Source organism: Pseudorasbora parva, chromosome 17, assembly GCF_024679245.1.
Source record: "Pseudorasbora parva isolate DD20220531a chromosome 17, ASM2467924v1, whole genome shotgun sequence".
NCBI lineage: Eukaryota > Metazoa > Chordata > Actinopteri > Cypriniformes > Gobionidae > Pseudorasbora > Pseudorasbora parva.
Genome location: NC_090188.1, coordinates 39,688,629 through 39,708,742, shown reverse-complemented (window position 1 = coordinate 39,708,742; position 20,114 = coordinate 39,688,629). Strand labels below are relative to the sequence as shown.

The 20,114-nt window shown below is 38.6% G+C and overlaps 1 protein-coding gene across 9 annotated transcripts in view; it reads left to right on the top strand.

Moving 5' to 3' along the window:
- Positions 1–20,114, top strand: part of dst (dystonin) — a 251,988-nt gene that overhangs the window by 54,011 nt on the left and 177,863 nt on the right. For all 9 annotated transcript variants that reach the window (XM_067422412.1, XM_067422411.1, XM_067422413.1 and 6 more), the window contains 2 exons: positions 6,816–6,877; positions 19,572–19,661. In XM_067422412.1, coding sequence (XP_067278513.1) covers positions 6,816–6,877; positions 19,572–19,661 — 152 coding nt within the window. The remainder of the gene's footprint in view (positions 1–6,815; positions 6,878–19,571; positions 19,662–20,114) is intronic.

Sequence of the window (20,114 nt, the reverse complement as noted above, 5' to 3'; positions counted from 1 at the left end):
TGAAAGCAAGTTGACGCTTCAAATAAAGCTTGGATCATTACTTTGTTATACCAGTAGGTGAAGACAAGTGACTGTTAAAATGTATCTGTCACTGAATCATTCACTCAAGAGATTTGTTAAAAAACACTGATTCATCCAGTAATGAAACAAGTCTTTATTAGTGAATCATTGACTCATTGACTCAAGAGATCTGTTTAAAAACACTGATTAATCCAGCAATGAAACAAGTGAAGCATTTATTAGTGAATCATTAAATCATTGACTCAAGAGATTCATTCAGAAACATTGATTCATCCAGTAATGAAACAAGTGAAGCATTTATTAGTGAATCGTTGAATCATTTACTCAAGAGATTTGTTTAAAACACTGAATTATCCAGTAATGAAACAAGTGAAGTCTGTTTGAGCGAGTCGTTGAATCATTCACTCAAGATTTATTTTCAAAAATACTGATTAATCCAGTAATGAAACAAGTGAAGTCTGTATGAGTGTGTAATTGAATCGTTCACTTAAGAGAATTGTTAAGAAAACACATATACATCCAGTAATGAAACGAGTGTAAATTAGTAAATTACAAAATTAGTAAATTTACTCTAGTAAATTACATGTTATTTTATTTATTTGTGGGAGAATCACTATCTCTGTTTGAATTCTTTTAAAAAATGTATCCAGATTCGTGCAGCTCTAATATAATAACTCTGTTAAATGTTTCTCTTTTTAAATCTTTATCAAAACAGAAACAAGTATAAATTGTTCATACTGTACATAACGATGCGCTCATGCATCAATTCACTATTTTAATTTAATTTAATTAAATGCTATATTCTAGCAGAATGTCATGGAGATTTCTGACTTGGGCCTATTAGCAACCATCCCTAAATTCACTTTCACTTTCAAATTCTCTAGCAATTAAAATGGTTTTAATTCATTTATTTTGTATTTATTAGATGACAAATAAGTGTTGTTATTGTTGTTAACTAAAACTAAAATGATTAAAAAAAAATGTTTCATTAATTTACATACAGCTTAAATAAAATGCAACGTAAATACTAAATGAAAAATTTAAACTTAAAAAACTTAAATGAACATCTAAAAACAAAAAACAGAATAAAATGCATAACAAAATTAATAAAATGGACTAAAATTTAAATAAAAGCTGTAAATGACAAATATAAGCAAATTCAAAATATTATTAAATACTATATCAATATAAATAGCACTAAAATATCACTGTAGCATTTAATGTTGCCCATTTGCACATCAGATATGATTGGTGTTATGGTGTCACATGATCAAAACAGCTCAAAGCATGCGGGATGTTAGGCGGTCTGGTGCATTATAAGTGGATTTAGAATGGGATTTACACCTGAACGTGAATAAAATATCCTTTTAAATCTCAATGACAGTGGGCACCAAATAAAATAGACATGGCATGCGTCACATCGCACAGCATCGCAGTTTTTTTTTTTGCATGATCATTGTGCTATTCTTTGCAATATCGACTCAAATCCAAGTTTGTTCATTCCCACTCAAGACAATCCCACTTACATTAGAAGGAGATGACCTTATCCAGAATAAGAGAAGCAGGATTTCGTGGAGACTACTGACTACTAGCAACCATCCAGTAAACAGTAAATGCAGTAAATGCATAGCAACACAAGTTTTCAGTGGTAAACACCACAGATCTTCCTCAGAGAGTGGAAACATGCAGTTCTAGGATTAGTTGTAGTAGGTCATCCCTCAGTTTCCATTGACAGATGGTGTAAAAGTCCTGCTTTCTGCAGGATCTCTGTTAGAGAACGGGGCCTTTTCAAATATTAATGCGCAGCACTAGTGTTGTCACGATACCAAAATTATGACTTCGATACGATATCAGACTAAAATATCGATATATCGATACTAAAACGATACCACAGTAAAAAAATAAATAAATAAATAAAAAAGATAAGATGCTTAATATGACAACAGAACTTGTTATTATTCATTGTTATTTTTTACTAAAAATTCATGTGGCCAGCATGTTCCTTAGGGTTGGGCATCGTTTTGATTTGAACAATTATTGATCAATTACTATTAAAATTATCTCACAATTTTTTGCTATCTCAATGTATTTTTTACAATGGGGTAATTGTGTTGCAATAGCTTGCACACAGCACAAGATGCTTGATTTCGAATGGTAAATTGAATTTAAAAAGACGAGTAAACAGTAATAAAATAAGAACAAATAAACAGATTACAAACAATAGCACAAATAAATGCAATAGAATAGAAGATACAAATTAAACAGACTGCTTTATTTTTTCAGGTAAGTCTAACATTCAGATAAGAAACTGAATTAAAAAAATGCATAGTAATTACATTTAAAACAACATTGGATAATGTTCTTTGGAAAAAAATTCAATAGCGTACAGATGAAACTATTAAAGTTACACAAGTTGATCAGTCAAGAGCGTTTGTCTTTTTGTAGTTTGAATAGCAAATGACTGCGGTCCCTTTAAGACTAACAGACGCATGGATCCTGCACTGTTCCTGTTACTCGTTCTTCCTGAACTGTTTACGACTGTGTTTACGTTAATACTCTTCCAGATGTGCACTGATAATTCTTTGAGTGTATTTGACCAATAATAAGCTGGAAAAGGAAGCAAATGTTTGCACTTGTATCATGTCAGAGGCGGCTTTATTACGGTAGGCTATGTGTGTGTGCGCTTCAGATGTGGAGCACGAAATCTGCGGGGATTAGTAGAATTAATTTATGTGCAATCCCGCGCGAAATTCAGACCGATCACTCACTAACACTAACACACTGTCATGAGGAAAAAGTCCAGCAGAACGCGCGTTCGCCGTGCTCAGAGGTTAACCGGGCTGAGTGAGAATATGCCGGTGTGTGTCAACTCGCTGACGGTCAGAGAGGAGAGCGCAGCTGATATCGATACTGTAAAAACTGAGAATCGTATCGTTTCAGATATTCCAGTATCGATATATATCGAAATATCGATATTTTTGACAACACTACGCAGCACTGAACAAATGGTCAAGTGAGGATGAGGATGATGATGGTTAAGTCTTATTTAGAGCATCTGCTTGATGTTAAGCACAAGTTTGCTTGGAGTTTTATATGAAGACGATACTGTGCTTCAAATGATGGGGTTTTGAAATAGTATTAATATTTGCATTATGCTGCTGTTTTATCCTCTCACAGCTGAGCGCAGCTGTCTGTGATGCAGGCCTGTCTGTTGTCATGGACACAGGAAACAAAATACTGTGGTTGGGAGAGCTGCGTAATGGAAGAAGGAGTTGCCTGGGATTCAGTCTTTTTCTGGAATTAGCTTTCACATCCTGTCCAGAAATCTAGATCAGAAACATGACATTACAACATGACAGAAACCTCAATGCCAGCTAACATTAGTGGTGTTTTTCATCAGCTTTTGTAAAACTGGGCAGAATGGGTTGTACATCCTATGGCGTTTACATATGTGACCCTCGATCACAAACCAGTCAACGCTGAGATTTATACAGTGCCTTGCGAAAGTATTCGGCCCTCTTGAACTTTGCAACCTTTTGCCACATTTCAGGCTTCAAACATAATGATATGAAACTGTATTTTTTTGTGAAGAATCAACAACAAGTGGGACGAAATTTATTGGATATTTCAAACTTTTTTAACAAATCAAAAACTGAAAAATTGGGTGTGCAAAATTATTCGGCCCCCTTAAGTTAATACTTTGCAGCGCCCCCTTTTGCTGCGATTACAGCTGTAAGTGGCTTGGGGTGTGTCTCTATCAGTTTGGCACATCGAGAGACTGATATATTTGCCCATTCCTCCTGCAGAACAGCTGGAGCTCAGTGAGGTTGGATGGAGAGCGTTTGTGAACAGCAGTTTTCAGTTCTTTCCACAGATTCTCGATTGGATTCAGGTCTGGACTTTGACTTGGCCATTCTAACACCTGGATATGGTTATTTTTGAACCATTCCATTGTAGATTTTGCTTTATGTTTTGGATCATTGTCTTGTTGGAAGACAAATCTCCGTCCCAGTCTCAGGTCTTTTGCAGACTCCATCAGGTTTTCTTCCAGAATGGTCCTGTATTTGGCTCCATCCATCTTCCCATCAATTTTAACCATCTTCCCTGTCCCTGCTGAAGAAAAGCAGGCCCACACCATGATGCTGCCGCCCCCATGTTTGACAGTGGGGATGGTGTGTGTGGGTCAGGGTGATGAGCTGGGTTGCTTTTACGCCAAACACAACGTTTTGCATGGTTGCCAAAAAGTTCAATTTTGGTTTCATCTGACCGGAGCACCTTCTTCCACATGTTTGGTGTGTCTCCCAGGTGGCTTGTGGCAAACTTTAAACAAAAAATCGCAAAGTTCAAGAGGGCCGAATACTTTCGCAAGGCACTGTATATCATTCATTGTTAGAATAGGACATTATTATTTATTCAGCTTTCCATTGATGTATGGTTTGTTGGGATAGGGCAATATTTGTCCGATATACAACAATTTGAAAATCTGGAATTTAAAGGGTGCAAAAAAAAGAAAAGAAATCTAAATATTGTTAAAAGTTGTCTTTAAAGTTGTCCAAATTAAGTCCTTAGCAATGCATATCACTGCTAATAATGCATTTTTGATATATTTACAGTAGGAAATTTACAAAATATCTTAATGGAACATGATCTTTATTTAATATCCTAATGATTTTAGGCATAAAAGAAAAATGTATAATTTTGACCCATATAATGTATTATATAATGCATATATTGTTGTCTATTGCCACAAATATAAATCTGCTTTTGTGGTCCAGAGTCACATATTTGGATCCAACTAGTGGTAAAAATCAACAAATTGCACATGGAGACTGTGGCAATCCCATACTGGAGCAGGAAGAACCTAGGATTAAGTTTGAATTCCTTTTACCCATCCTACGTTCTTGTCTGAATGAAAGATCATTTTTGCTAACCCTGCTCCTCTATCTCTAGTGGTTGTGTTTTGTGGGAACTTAAACCTCTACCTTGGGAGTGTCACAAGACGCATTAAAATACCATTAATAGCCAGAACTCTATCATATTGAGATATAATACTATATATTATAAAACACAATACATTTTAATATATAAAAGGATTGCTAAGGTCAACAGTGGATTACTGTTGCCATAAATATACACGTGCGACTTATGACTAGTTCTGTGGTCCAGGGTAACAAAAATGACATTTTGTATGTATTTTCAAATTAATACATTAACAGGTAATTTAATTCCCAATTCTTTGGTTTTCTTTTTGAAAGTCGAATGTTAATGTAGTGCTGCATTGCGCTTCTAAGCTTTATAATGGCGGTGATGGGGTCCATAGAGTTTGAAGCCTAAAAAAGTGCATCTATCATTATAAAACATACTCCACATGGCTCCAGGGGATAATATAGGCCTTCTGAAGCGAATCAATGGGTTTGTGTGTAATGCATATTTAAAACTTTATATAGTCAAATATCTAGCTTCCGTATTCAACTAATGGGAAAAGGGTGAATGGTGTGCCAATGACGTTGGATGTAGCGTGAGTGTTTTGAACTGCGAAAGGCATTAAACTTTCTGTGTAAGTTGAATACGGAAGGTGGTCTGACGTGACTCTATACTCTAATGCAGGGATGGGCAAACTGTGTGATTAGGGCAGTGGCCCTCCAGGACCGAGTTTACACATCCCTGCTCTAATTTAGAGAGTAAAGTAAAGACGAGGATCTAATTGCAAGTATTTATTTGCACAGTTAAGATCGCAGCTACACTCAAAACATTTTACTTTAACTCATGGAATCACTGTCCATGATTTAACTATGATTAAAACATCTTATTGCTACTGAAAGTATGTTTCTTTTTTTAGAGGGCAGGATGTAAACACAGGAAGTGGAACTATGTCAAAATAAGAGTTCCAGTTGAACATACACACATGAGAAGCATTACGTAAGCCCTATTCAGACAGTCATTTTCTCATGGGGTCATAAGGTATTATCATCACTGACAGGGGCTAGTCAGTGATTTTATGCTCGTCTGAATCCAGAATGTCAGTGTTTTTCTCCCACCACCTGCGGACAAATCCCCAGCCAAATTACCTACTGTTTTTTCTCGAACACCAAAGGTCATGTGGTCATTTAACTGCTGTCCAAATCCACATCTCAAGAATATATAACTTAAAAAATTCACTGTTTCATTTTTTGAGCCCTGCAGAGCACCGTACGGTTACGCTTTGCTGTAGTTTGGATGCATTTTAAAGATCTAGCCTACACTTTTATTACTGAAATGCTGGCAAGTATTTACAAGAGCAATATATTTCATTACCGCTCAAACAATAAAAAGAAGAAAAGCATGTAAGCATTTGAAATTGGCCATTATAAATGTTCAAATAACCATCATCATGTAAATAAGAGGCTGAATTAACTTATTTCTGCTCATTTCCAAGTGGAATAAAATGACATCCTTTATTTTGAGATAAAATAAAAGACGGAAAAACATTTGAACTATAATGTGCATCTATATATCTTCCTATTTTTTAACAGATTTAAATAATTAAATAATTATTAGGATATTATTTTTCTATTATTAAATTTAATATACATTTATTCTTTTAACTCAGTGAGTGGGCATGCATGGACTTCCACGTGAGAAACAATTACCGTCCGAATAGGGCTCCATCCTAGCATTTGTTGTATTGCTTTTATTAATCAGCGTTACTGCAACACAATAAAAGTATTCAAGCTATTAATAGATGACTGGATATGATGTCAATGCTAAAATGGATTCTGAAATCAGTTCTAACATCAGTCCCTCTTGTTTTTCAGATGAAAGAGACCGAGTCCAGAAAAAGACTTTTACAAAATGGATCAATCAGCACCTCTTGAAGGTACGTCTGTTTCTGTATCAGTGCGCATTACTGAGACGACTGGACATTCCCATAATGCTGTGATCTGAATCATAGCAAATAACAAATATAACTGTACAAACAATGACCTCTGAGAAGGAAGGTGTTAACCTGTGCTTAAGTTCAGTTTGGGAGGGATCTGGCAGCTCCTTACACGCTTCAGCTGTGCCAAAGTCTGCGGGGCATTCGCAGGATAACTTTGATTTAAAAAAGCTCCCGTATTAAATATTAGAGATCATATATGATCAGTTTATTAACCGTGAAGCACATGCTGGCGTTTCTGAACATCCCATGACAGATCATATACGGTTTCCTGATAGTCATCTCCAGGGCAGATGTGACTCATTTTATTGTGACTATTAGGTATTATTATTAATCAGTCAAACCTGTTTTATTTTCAAATTTTTCCAAATGAGGTTCAACCACCTTTTCAAGTCTGTGCAAATGCTTTGTGTTCTTTTAGACTTCATGCCAGGCTCTCCTAGGCAACAAACTCATCCAAAACGGCAAGTCACAGCACGTCCGGTAGAATCACTTCAACTTGATTTTCTATTTTAGAGTCATCTCCAATCAGATAAGATAAATGACTTCATATATGGATATATAGCTTTTTTAGTCATTATAATTACTGTCAATAAGGTAGCAAGATAATTCACCATTAAGAAAAAAAAAAGTACCAGCGTGTTGGATAGTTATTATAGTTCACTCTGTGGGATGTTCTTCATGACTTGTTCAGAGAGGATTAATACAGGGGTCTTCAAACTGGCGTCCGGGGACCCCCAGGGGCCACAAAGGAGTGACAGGGGTTCTGTGGAAAAGTCTAGGGAAAAAACAAAGCGATTGAAAGTTAAATTAACATATAAAACATGCACAAAAATAAATACTACAATAAGTAAATAAATACATTTGCTTAATTTATTACATATATATTATTTATTAATGCATTAAAGGGGGGGTGAAACACTCAGTTTCAGTCAATCTCATGTCAATCTTGAGTACCTATAGAGTAGTATTGCATCCTTCATATCTCCGAAAAGTCTTTAGTTTTATCATATTTATAAAAGAAATATGGGCTGTACCGAGTCTTTCCGGAAAAAAACGAGCGCCTGGAGGCGTATCGTGTGGGCGGAGCTAAAGAATGACGAATGTGCACAAAGCGGTGACGTCCTCAAGCGTGGAGAAACCCATCTATCTCAGCTAATACAGATAATGATCCACAATCAAATCTGAGGCTGAAATAAACTGAACAGGAGAAACGGCAACATCAGGATGTCCGTCTCTGTGGTATGTACTGTATTTAGGGGCCTTTGTGTGCAGTTTATGAGGACATGATTCGGTTTATGGACTATTGTATGTGACTAGACCTTAGAGGTAGCAAGCAAAACGGTTTTGCACGTCAGAGTCAGACTAGAGTAACGTTATACAGAACAACAATGGAGTAACCGTTAGCGCATTTGAATGACGAAGTACGCGATCATATCGTTTACTGATGTTTACTCATGCGACGGTAGCCAATAGCAGAGACATTTGAAGTTGATTTACTCACCGGCTGCTTCCAAAGCAGGACCGCTCTGTCAAAAACACACTTCTTTGGTATGATTTGGTGAAGTCCTGTGACAGCAGTGACCGTGGAAATCCACTTTGTGACGCGACTGAAGCGATGCCCTTCCGGGAGAAGAGCCCATACGGCCCATACAAGGACCTTCCGCTCTATTTAACGTCAAGTAGACCCATACTCGAAAAAAACTCGCCGAAACTTGTGAGAAACCGGAAGGAGTATTTTTAACACAGAAATACTCCATCAAACGTCCAACATTAGTTTTTGAAACTTTGTCTATGTTTAGGATGGGAATCCAAGTCTTTAAAGGTGTAAATAGCTCAGTATGCATGAAACAGCATTTCACCCCCCCTTTAATCTTATTTATAAATTTGCTTATACTTGTAGAGAAAAGTTATGTATAAATTTAAATAAATAAATAAATTAGATAAAAAAAGTTTAAATGGTTCTGAGGTAAAACTTTCGTCGTCTTAACGTCATGTAAGCTTAAGAAATGTTGCCGCGAAAAAAAATAAAAATATTTATGCTAATTAAAATGATTATTAATGAAAACATACAAACTTATCTTAAAACATCTGCAACCAGTGGCTGTGTCTTTTGCATTGTCCTTTCAAAATGACAGTTTGGGAGGGAATTTAAACAAATCAAGGCGGGAAGCACGTGAAACAACCAAGCGCTGGGTAGAATCAACCAAGCATTGCGACCCAGCAGGTGTAAAGCCTAGTTCACACTGCCCGATTTTTGCCCCGATTTTGAGTCGCCGACAGGTTTTGCGAAATCGCCGACAAATGCCCGAGATCACAGGCAAATCGGTGCTCGTGCACGCTAGTGACAATCACGCAGTGTGAATGATCAAAGACGCGATCAGAGAGAATCGCCGACGAGTCGCCAACGCCGGTGAGATATTTGGCATGCTAAATATCTGGGCCTGTCGGTAGGGCTGGGAATCGATTCCAAAAAGAATCGATTCCTCGATTCCAAGGCGTTGGGAATCGAGAGTCGATTCCAACGTTTGGAATCGATTCCATCGCGGGGAATCGACTCCTCTTTTTTCACTTGTCTCTCGCTTAATAATAATGATTGTCTATTTAAAAGTCTATTTAATTTTTGCAAAAGGTTCTTTTGAACAGTTAGTTTCAAATAACGAGTTAAAAATAAAGCAATTCAGCTGGGTTTTTTTGCGTCATTGCGTGATGACGTCCCTAGAACGTAATTCTAACTACTTATTTGTATGGTATGAAACGTTCAAATCAAGCCAATCATTAATATGTGAACGCATATCGCTGATTATTACTATACCTTTCATTCACTTAGTTTAATAGTGTTTATTGTCATTGTTTCCTTCTGTGATCCTGCATCGTGGACAAGTTTGCTACATTTTGCACACAAAAACTCCATAATTTTAAATTGTGAAATGGTTCTGTTGTCCACAACGGTAGGTTTTGAGCGCTGCTTACAGATGCAGATGTGAGGGTCTTATTTTAATTTTCTATTTTCTTTTGTTTTCTTTAATCCATTGATAACTGAAAGAAAATGCGCCTAGACTAGAGAGTACAGCTTAATGACCGAGTCTAATGTTGCTATAGTAATGAACGCAACTTGCTCGCGCATCTGATTGACAAATAAACTGCGCACTCTTATATTATTGTTTTTGTTAATATTGTGGTTATTTTGCCTCGTACATTCTGTGCAAAAGAACTTATTTGAACGTAGCCATTCAACTTAACTGTGCACATGCATTTTTGTGTCAACTGCGTCATGTAGTTTTAAACATGCAATAAATGCACATCCATGAATAATGTGCTATCCTTTTTATTTATTAGGCTAAATCGCATTTACTTCTGGGCTATATGGGCCATTTCAGGAGAATCCATCATTTAAAATTCATCAGAGTTATGGAAATGTATCATCGTTTTACAAATAAAGTTTCGGAGAAGGATACTTTCTACATCCTTGTATCCTGCAGTCACTCCGGAACTAGGTTCCTCCATTGATTTTGTTAAAAAAAGAAGAATCGAAAAGGAATCGAAAACAACAGTGCAGAATCGATTCTTGGAATCGACTCCGTCGATTCCGGAAACAGGAATTGGAATCGGAATCGATTCCAAAAATTTCGGAATCGACCAGCCCTACCTGTCGGCGATTGAAACTCCTGCTGTGTGAACTGCGTTCTGACTGAAAGTTACACCGACAGCCAATGAGAGAGTGAGATACAGGGCAGCGGGAGGTTCAGAGAGGAGTTATAGAGCAGAATATCAGTATTTTAATAGATATATTTACAATTCTATCAAACAGAAACAAAGGCCAAACATTTGCACATCCAGCCACAGCAGCAGCACATTACAAAATTGTTTATTTACCTCAAACTGTCTTTGCAGAACAAAATCCTGGCTCCCTCTGTCTCTCCAACAATTTCTTCCGCCATAATCTTTTTTCTTTTTCTCCACAAATCAGCGCACATACAATTTGAAGCAAACTTTGTGCAGTTTATCATTTTAAATAACAATTCAAAGTCTCGCGCGAGAACTCCGGTCTGACGCACGTGTGATCTCGCGTTGTTTACTTGTCACGTCGCACGTGTAGTTGGGAAACGTAGTTTGCGCACCGGAGAGAGAGTTGTCGGCGATTCTTCCTCTTGTTCAGTCATGCAGTGTGATCCATCGGTCAGTGTGAACACAGCAGTGACTGAATGATACCCCAGATAGTCATGCAGTGTGAAAAGAGCAGTGACCCGACGAGTTTGAAAATCGTGCAGTCTGAACTAGGCTTAAGTTAACCCAACGACTGGAAATTTGAAACTACCCAATGGTGTTTAAAATGTGATCAAATAAACCAACAAAAATTACCCAACAGTCTTAACCCAGCATTTTGGGTTAAAAAACAACCCAGCATTATTTAGAGTGTATGACAAGAAATAATATCAACATTTTTCAGCACACTTATCAATATTATTATACATTTACAGTATTTGAGCCACCTCTATTACTGTTTGTTATCCAAGGTGCCTGACTAGCAGCACATGGTAAAGTGAAACAGACTGACCCAGATCCTGAGTTCAACATCTATTTTAGTCATGCAGCTGTGGTTGCTGGGGATTATGATCAAGAGGACCTGGGTGAAAGCAGGCCAGTAAGGCTGAGAGGTGACTTCAGCGGCGGGGTATTCAGGTCCAGCCGGAGGTAACGCGTCCAGCGTGGGGCTGCAGTAGCGAAAGGCCTTCAGATAAGACATCTGTCGTTAGCCAGCGTCTCACGGGAGCGCTAGTGTTTGCTGTTACAATCCTGTGTGTGTATGAGAGGGATAAAGGGCTTTCAACACAGCATAAGGGTGTCAAAAAACATCCTCTTACAATGGTCAAACGTTCCTGAGTACGTGTTCGCGACAAGCAATGACTAATTGTTGCGACAATGTGATACTGCACTTGGAAAACCTCAGAAATATGAATAAAATATCTGTCATTTTTTATAGTAAGTGCAGATATGATCTGGTTTGGCATTTGTCAGAACTGCTGATGTGCTTTCAAGGGGCACTAGTGCCCCGTTTCCACCGAAATTACCCAGGAAAATTTTTCCCCAGGAACTCTTTTCCCCCCAAACCTGTTGCTGTCTGCGTTCCCATTGTGGTCTAAACTACCGTGAAGATTATTCTGGTGACGTAGGACTGCATTGCCCACTGGATTTCGTCCTCCGCGAATAAACTTAATAGAGCCTGAACCTCTTCGTCAGCCGATTCGTCATATTTTTAAACTCCATTGTTGGTTCGAATAGCAAACAACTCTTTCTGCACGCACCGCAACTGACTTTTAGGTTGAAATAAAATGCTGCGTGAGCTCAAAAACATTCAACACCAAAATCCCACCACTGAAAGTTCCTTGTAAACTTTGAAAAAGTACTACCTCCCAAGTAGGGCCGTTTTGAGGGGGACATTTATACCCAGAACTTCATTTAGACCCCGGTTCCTGCGGTCGAAACAGACAGAGTACCTCCCCAAAGTCCCTAGTTTCCTAATTTCAGTGAGTGGTTCCTTTGTCTTTTGAAGGATAGTAACAGCGGGAATGCCTAATATCTTTACTATTTCAAATATCATTCATTACTGGACATGATTCTCTGTGAAAGGATCCCCTGCAAGTCCTTAAAGGAAATGTATTCACGACATAATTGCCATAAACTTAATTCATTCACGTGAGTGAACGCCATCATCTCTTCCTAAAGAATAAACATGAATTAATATCTCTTAAGGTATGTTGAGGATACATTACAACTTACTGAAATGTATCATATGTCATGTAATCACTCGTTCAGTGTTTCAACCACTGGAAGGCATTAAAACAGCTTGTAAACAATGTCACGTAGCATCACATTTACCTCAGAAGTCATTCAGTGTCCACAGCTGTTAGTTCACTAGAGAAATCAACTCTTAAACTACATATATGCACTATATTAGCTTATACAGTCATATTCTACTGTTAGTGATGTCTGGATTATTAATGTGTGTTTCTGTTATGAAAATGACAGCCACTGTGTATAAATGATTACATTTCAACGAATTGTAGAAAAATTTAATTATAATTCTATTTTGTAGTTAATACAAAAACTGCTTTGTGTAAAGTTTACGTGTTTGCATACAATGTGTTATTTGAGTGTTGATTATTATATCTAAGAAATAAATAGCAACTGAATTTAGGCTAATAGTTTGGGCTCTGTTATAACCTTTAATATTATAGTAATGTGCAAGTAAGGGCTCCCTATAGTTTACAGCTTTATCTTTAACAAACGTTTAGTTATAATTGAATTAATTTAAGGACAGACACAATTTGTTCAGTAAACCAGTGTGTAACGAATGTTCGTGGATTGGAAGGAAGGAGGCGGGAACCGGCGAACATTCAACAAACTTTATTTCAAAATCAATAAACAAAACGAAAGTAAAACCGCGGGCAGCCCCTCACGGACGACTGCCCACATAAACATAATAAAACATAAACCAAAACATAGGCCTCCCTAACATAAATCCTCCTTTTATGCTCCCGTCACATGGCCGCGGTGCTGTGCGATGGCACTAGACGCTTGGTGGACAGCTTGATCCTCCTCCACCCCCTGGTGGCCGGCGGTGACTCCTCCTTCCGAGGGACCCGGCAGCGAGCCCCGCGCTCCCTGCTCCTCCCCTATCAGGCGGACGGCAGCAGGCTCCGGCCCACGGCAAGCGCGGCGACTCCTCCGCTCCCTCTCGGACGGCAGCCACCCCACTCGACCCAGGGGCACGGCAGCGAGGTCTCTGTCCCACCTTCCTCGCTCCAGCACCATTGCCTCGGGCAGCCCTCGCGGTCCTCATTCATCCGCGCTGCCCGACCTCCTCAGCACAGTGATCCCCCTCAGCAGCGAGGGCTCTTCGACAGCATGTCCCTCCTTTATGGGGGTAATATTGTTGCATTATTCCAAACAAATATATTGTTATCCACAAATAAATGTAAAGCGATTCACAAAAATTAAATCATTTCACAAATCAATAGAATGAGATTCACAAATATATGCGGGAGTTTCACAAAAGTAAATTAGATTCACAAATAAATACAATGATATTTGTGAGTAACAAAAAAATCCACACATGTCAAAAACACACAACTCTGCCTTGCATAAGTTGCATTCATTTGTGAATCGCTTCCTGTGCATTTGTGGATCTTGTCTTGCGCATTTGTGGATCGCAGCACAGCCATGAGCACAGCACGTGGATTTTGAAACATTTCTAGCGTCTAGACTCAATATAATCCACAAATACGTAGACTCCACCCACCGTCTACTTAAGCCAATCAGATCACGGCCATATCGTGCTGACCAATCGTAGCACGTTTTCGCTCCAACCAATCACGTTTTAGCCAGTGCCGCTGAAAAACAGAGTTACGACCACTGATCTATATAAATCTATATATCTATATAACTCTATATATCTATAACTCTCTCTATATATCCAACTCTATATATCTCTATAACTCTATATATCTATAACTCTCTCTATATATCCAACTCTATATATCTATATAACTCATATAGATCAGTGATTAGGACACTTCCCCAGCCAACACACCCATGTGGGGCCCAAAGGGGTTGCACATGGGCTGATATCTGGGGCCCACCTGAGCTACCCAACTGGGACTCAGCTAATTTTGTCCTCAGTTTCCATGGAGGCCCTACATGGGTTAGCCCATATGGGTTGATGATGGGTCTCTTGATGGGCTCATACCAGGCCGATATGGGTAACCCAGGTCACACCCATTTGGGGCCTACATGGGTTAGCCCAGATGGGTTGATGATGGGTCTCTTGATGGGCTCATGCTGGGCCCATATGGGTAACCCAGGTAGCACCCATTTGGGGCCTGCGTGGGTCTGCCCATACGGGTTAATGACGGGTCTCTTGATGGGCTCATACCAGGCCGATATGGGTAACCCAGGTTGCAGCCATTTGGGCCCTACATGGGTCTGCCCATATGGGTTAATGACTGGACCCAGATAGGTTTTATGTAGGGCTCTTATGGGCTACAACGGGTATATATAGATGGGCTAGCATAGTTTCTGTATGAGTTATCTTATAGTGAACCCCGTAATACAAACATTACATGTAATCCTCTAAACCAGTGGTTTTCAAACCTGTCCTAGAGGACCGCCAGTCCTGCACATTTTGTATGTCTCCCTTATCAGACACACCAATTTAGTTCTTGCAGTCTCTACTAATGAGCTGATGAGTTGAATCAGGTGTGATAAATGAGGGAGACACAGCTGATGGTCCTCCAGGACAGGTTTGAAAACCACTGCTCTAAACTACACTAAAATGTTAGGCCTAGTCCACACGTACACGGGTATTTTTATTACCGGAGTTTTTCCTCCTCCGTTTTAAAAAACAATCGCGTCCACACAAGCACGGTTTAAAAAAAAAATCTGTCCACATGAGAACGCAAAACTACGCTATGATTGGCTGCCTGATTTCCACATGGGTCCCATTCACTGCACCGATGCACATTGCACTGACTGAGGGATGCCATGGGCTCAAGTGAAACCCTTCTACAAGTTCCTTTACTTTGGACTCACAGGTAACTGTATACACAGGTGCAGGGCCGAAGTGGACTGTAATAGCTTCACACACTTGCTTTACTATTTTGTATTATTGCATTCTGGCGCCTTTGTTCTGCAATACAATGAAATAACTGAACATCTGTAGGATATGCTGTTAGTGGAGTCCACCGCATAGAATCGACTCACGTAAATCAAAAGGAGATGTGGAAAATCTGACGTCAAACAAAGGAGAGAACGGCGCGCACTTCAATTAAAAAAACCGAAATCTCCGGTTTCACCATCTACACGACAACGCTGTAACCGGAGTTTCTAAAAATCTTCACCCTGGCCGGAGTTTTCAAAAAAGTCCGGTTTTAGTAACCGGATACAGCGTTTGCGTGTGGACGAACAGCCAAACCGCGTAGAAAAAGCTGCGGTTTTGAAAATACCCGTGTTCGTGTGGACAGGGCCTTAAAGTTAATCAACAGAAACCAGTAGCTCATTCTATACTTTATCATGCAAGGGTTATTTAGAATAATTTGAAAACGACTAAATTAAAGTTACAACTTTATTTGTCAAAAGTACCACAAAAAAAGTAGAGTTCCTGACAGACATAATTTGACAAAACTTGTTTTGTTTATATGTACATCTGTACACTTAAAGTTTATGTATTTCACAAACAAAAAGATAAAAACAGTGCAGCTCCTCACTCCCCCATAGTCGCTCGCCCAACAGCCCTTTAAAAAAAATTTAAAATAAAAAATTGTCACTTTTTTTTTTTTTAATTCTCTTTTTCACATTTAAAGCTTTTTGGTGCCCCACATCTAGTTGATCTTGATGAAATGGTCTGTAGGGTCAGACAAAAACAGATGGCGACGAAACGACACAAACTGCTAAATAATTAAGGTGAAAATTTAAGTGCCCACTTAATAAGAATCACAAGTGGATGTATTGTTAAAAAATAAAAATAAATAAATAAATGTGGTTATGGTTTCAAACCTGTCTTGGCTTACCACCAGCCCTGCAGATTTTGTACGTCTCATATCTGACACACCCAGGTTTTGAAATCTCTACTAATGAGCTCATGAGTTGAATCAGGTGTGATTGATGATGGAGACATACAAAATGTGTTAAGTATAAAGTAAAGATCCTGGTGTAACCTATTAACAATGACTCAGTATTACCTAACCCTGCAGAAGACATTCCAACTTATTTGGAACATTATTCTAAAGCCATTACTAATCGGAAACTAGTGGTTCTGTGCCTAAATAAAATGTATTAAAGATTTATTCAAAATTAAACATTTGAGGAAGGAAATATTTCACTTAATGTGTACACTTTTATAATAAAAGCTAAAATGGTCCCTGTATGGCACTGCTCTGTGATCACAAAATAAACCAAATACAATTGCTATTGTGTTGGAATTTCTAAATTTTGATTAGATTAAAGTCACATTCATTGTGTTCAAGTGTCAAAATAACAATACCTTTTTTTCAAGGGTGCATATTTGTGTACTATCTACCCATGTAATCAACCTTTGGAATTGACTGTGTTTGCACTTGTCTCGACTGTGAATGAATTAGACCACTGAATAGTCCATTTTCCACCCATGTTCGCATTTCCCATTAGTGAACCAACTAGGTCCCACATGAGGAGCCCAGCTGGGTTTGCCCATGTGGGACCTACTTGGTTCACCAAAGTGGGCCCCAGATAAGATGCCCATTTTGAGCCCATGCCCACTCTGTACCCCTGTAGCCCATGTTTAATTCACGTGGGCCCCACATACACGTGTTGGCTGGGTCCATAGGAACTGAGGAATGCACAGTGCGTGTCACGAGCGACCAATAATTCCAGCATTAAACACCATTCATTTCAGTGTAAGGCTATCTCAAGTGCCCTCGCTGGAAAATTGATAAAATAAAAATGAATGCATATTTTGAGATTTTATGGCATTATTGGCCTCTCAGGAATATTGACAGAAGATGTTTTTTATGAAGCATGTTGATGTATTGTTATATAATAGATCGTCAGACTCTAACTGCAGTTTCTAACGTGAATTGCTAAAGCTATTATACCAAGGTGTTATCTGTCATTTCAACAGTTTTTAGATTCTCTGAAATCTTTCTGTCAAATGCGTTTATATTCATTTAAGGAATAACGTCTCTAGCGCCTGGATGTAAAAAGTTGAATAAATTGGTTTCCCTGTTTTTTTAACCACCATTTAAAACTCCTTTCTTGGGTAAATTATATATAGCCTATTCTAGCATCATTCCTTTATATTCACCTGTTGTGTAGGCTTCGAGTGTTAAAATAACATAATTTAGGACGTTAACATTAAAATTAAAAATAAAACAGCCAGTAGATGGCGGAAGAGGAACACTTATTGGCTCATTAGCCTTTTTTTATTTTGAATGAATTTTTATAGTTAGTTCGATTTATACCACTAAAGTAATATTTTTTTGTTACTTTTTTGTGCTGGAATGTTAAATACATAGGCTAATTAGGGAACATTACAAATGAAAATGAAATACAAAAATGAAAAACAAAAATATCATGTCTGTGCTGTCTGTTATGATGAGAGGATTTGAAGATAGTGGGACGAATCCTGTAAAAACTTGCACTAAAATTAATTCAGCGTTTTGAGACTGTATGAAACTTGTTTTGATCGATACTGAGAGGATTCTCATTCACGGTAAATTAATTGGTTATTATTTTCTATAGAAATGCACGTGATTGGCTACAACACTCAACACTGTAAAATCATATGTTGTACTCTCGTGACCCAAATGAAGATTCTCTTCTTTATCTCTCCTCAGAATAAAATGCTACTGTAAAGCCTTGGCGACGTCAATGCACATATTGTGTTAATATTTTCCAGACATTGCTGCAAATAGCCTATAGTGAAAAGGCTTGTCCTGCTATATCCTATTTAAAAATATTGACAGGATAGTTGTTTGGAACAAATGAGAGCTTGGCTCTGGTCAGCACGATATGGCCGTTATCTGATTAAATAGATATATAGAGTTGGATATATAGAGAGAGTTATAGAAATATAGAGTTATAGAGATATATAGATTTATATAGATCAGTGGTCGTAACTCTGTTTTTCAGCGGCACTGGCTAAAACGTGATTGGTTGGAGCGAAAACGTGCTACGATTGGTCAGCACGATATGGCCGTGATCTGATTGGCTTGAGTAGACGGTGGGTGGAGTCTACGTATTTGTGGATTATATTGAGTCTAGACGCTAGAAATGTTTCAAAATCCACGTGCTGTGCTCATGGCTGTGCTGCGATCCACAAATGCGCAAGACAAGATCCACAAATGCACAGGAAGCGATTCACAAATGAATGCAACTTATGCAAGGCAGAGTTGTGTGTTTTTGACATGTGTGGATTTTTTTGTTACTCACAAATATCATTGTATTTATTTGTGAATCTAATTTACTTTTGTGAAACTCCCGCATATATTTGTGAATCTCATTCTATTGATTTGTGAAATTATTTATTTTTTGTGAATCGCTTTACATTTATTTGTGGATAACAATATATTTGTTTGGAATAATGCAACAATATTACCCCCATACTCCTTCCTCCCGGGTTTCGGCACCAGTGTAACGAATTCTTAGATGGGAAGGAAGGAGGCGGGAACCGGCAAACGTTCAAAAACTTAATGTAAAAATAAATAAACAAAACGAAAGTAAACCGCGGCCAGCCCCTCATACCCACATAATAAACCGTAAACAAAACATAAATCCAGGCCTGGTCCTCTCTCTTCCTCCGCTGCCCTTGCTCCTCCTTTTATGCTCCCGTTACATGGCCGGAGACGAGACCGGTGTGCCATGCAGCTGGCACTCGTTAACACTCATCACCGGCCCGCTCTCGCGGTCCCTCGCCCCGCTGCTTGTCCCACCACACAGTGTTTAATAAAAATAAATAAAAATACATTTTGTAAAACTGCTGTACCGAGCCGTGATTTCAAAACCCGAGGTATGCCCCGAACCGCCAGTTTTGTGTACCGCTACACCCCTAAAAGATTGATTGATTTTTTTCATACACTCTCTTCTCACTTTGTGGCAGGTACGAAAGCATGTGAACGACCTGTATGAGGATTTGCGAGATGGACATAACCTGATCTCCCTTCTGGAGGTGTTGTCCGGTGAGACACTGGTGAGTATTGCTCTGCTTCAGTAATCATGTCTTATTGTCTGTCCACTGTTTGAATCTGAAGCACAGCTGAAAAGCAGTCTTGAAGCGGAATACTTGAACACGTGTGCAGTCACTTGCTGTTTTTGAAGGGGGCATCTTAGATTCAACATCCACACCAGTCCACATTTGTGTGTGTGTGTCTGTAACTAATCCAGCAGGCCGATTAAATGTGCTCACACACTGATAAGCTTTGCTAAAAGTGACATAACCAGTTCCTGCACAATCATGCTTTACAGCAGCTAAAACATCTGTGCTAACAGTGTAATATGTGAACATGCTTTTGTTTATTTACACACTAGTGTACAACAAACCCTTCATTTTCACACGTATATAGTGTAACAGTACATTCAGTGTCAGCTTTGGAGGAATTCTCATTCAGCATCAGATGTACTGTAGAGTACACTAGCAGTTCAT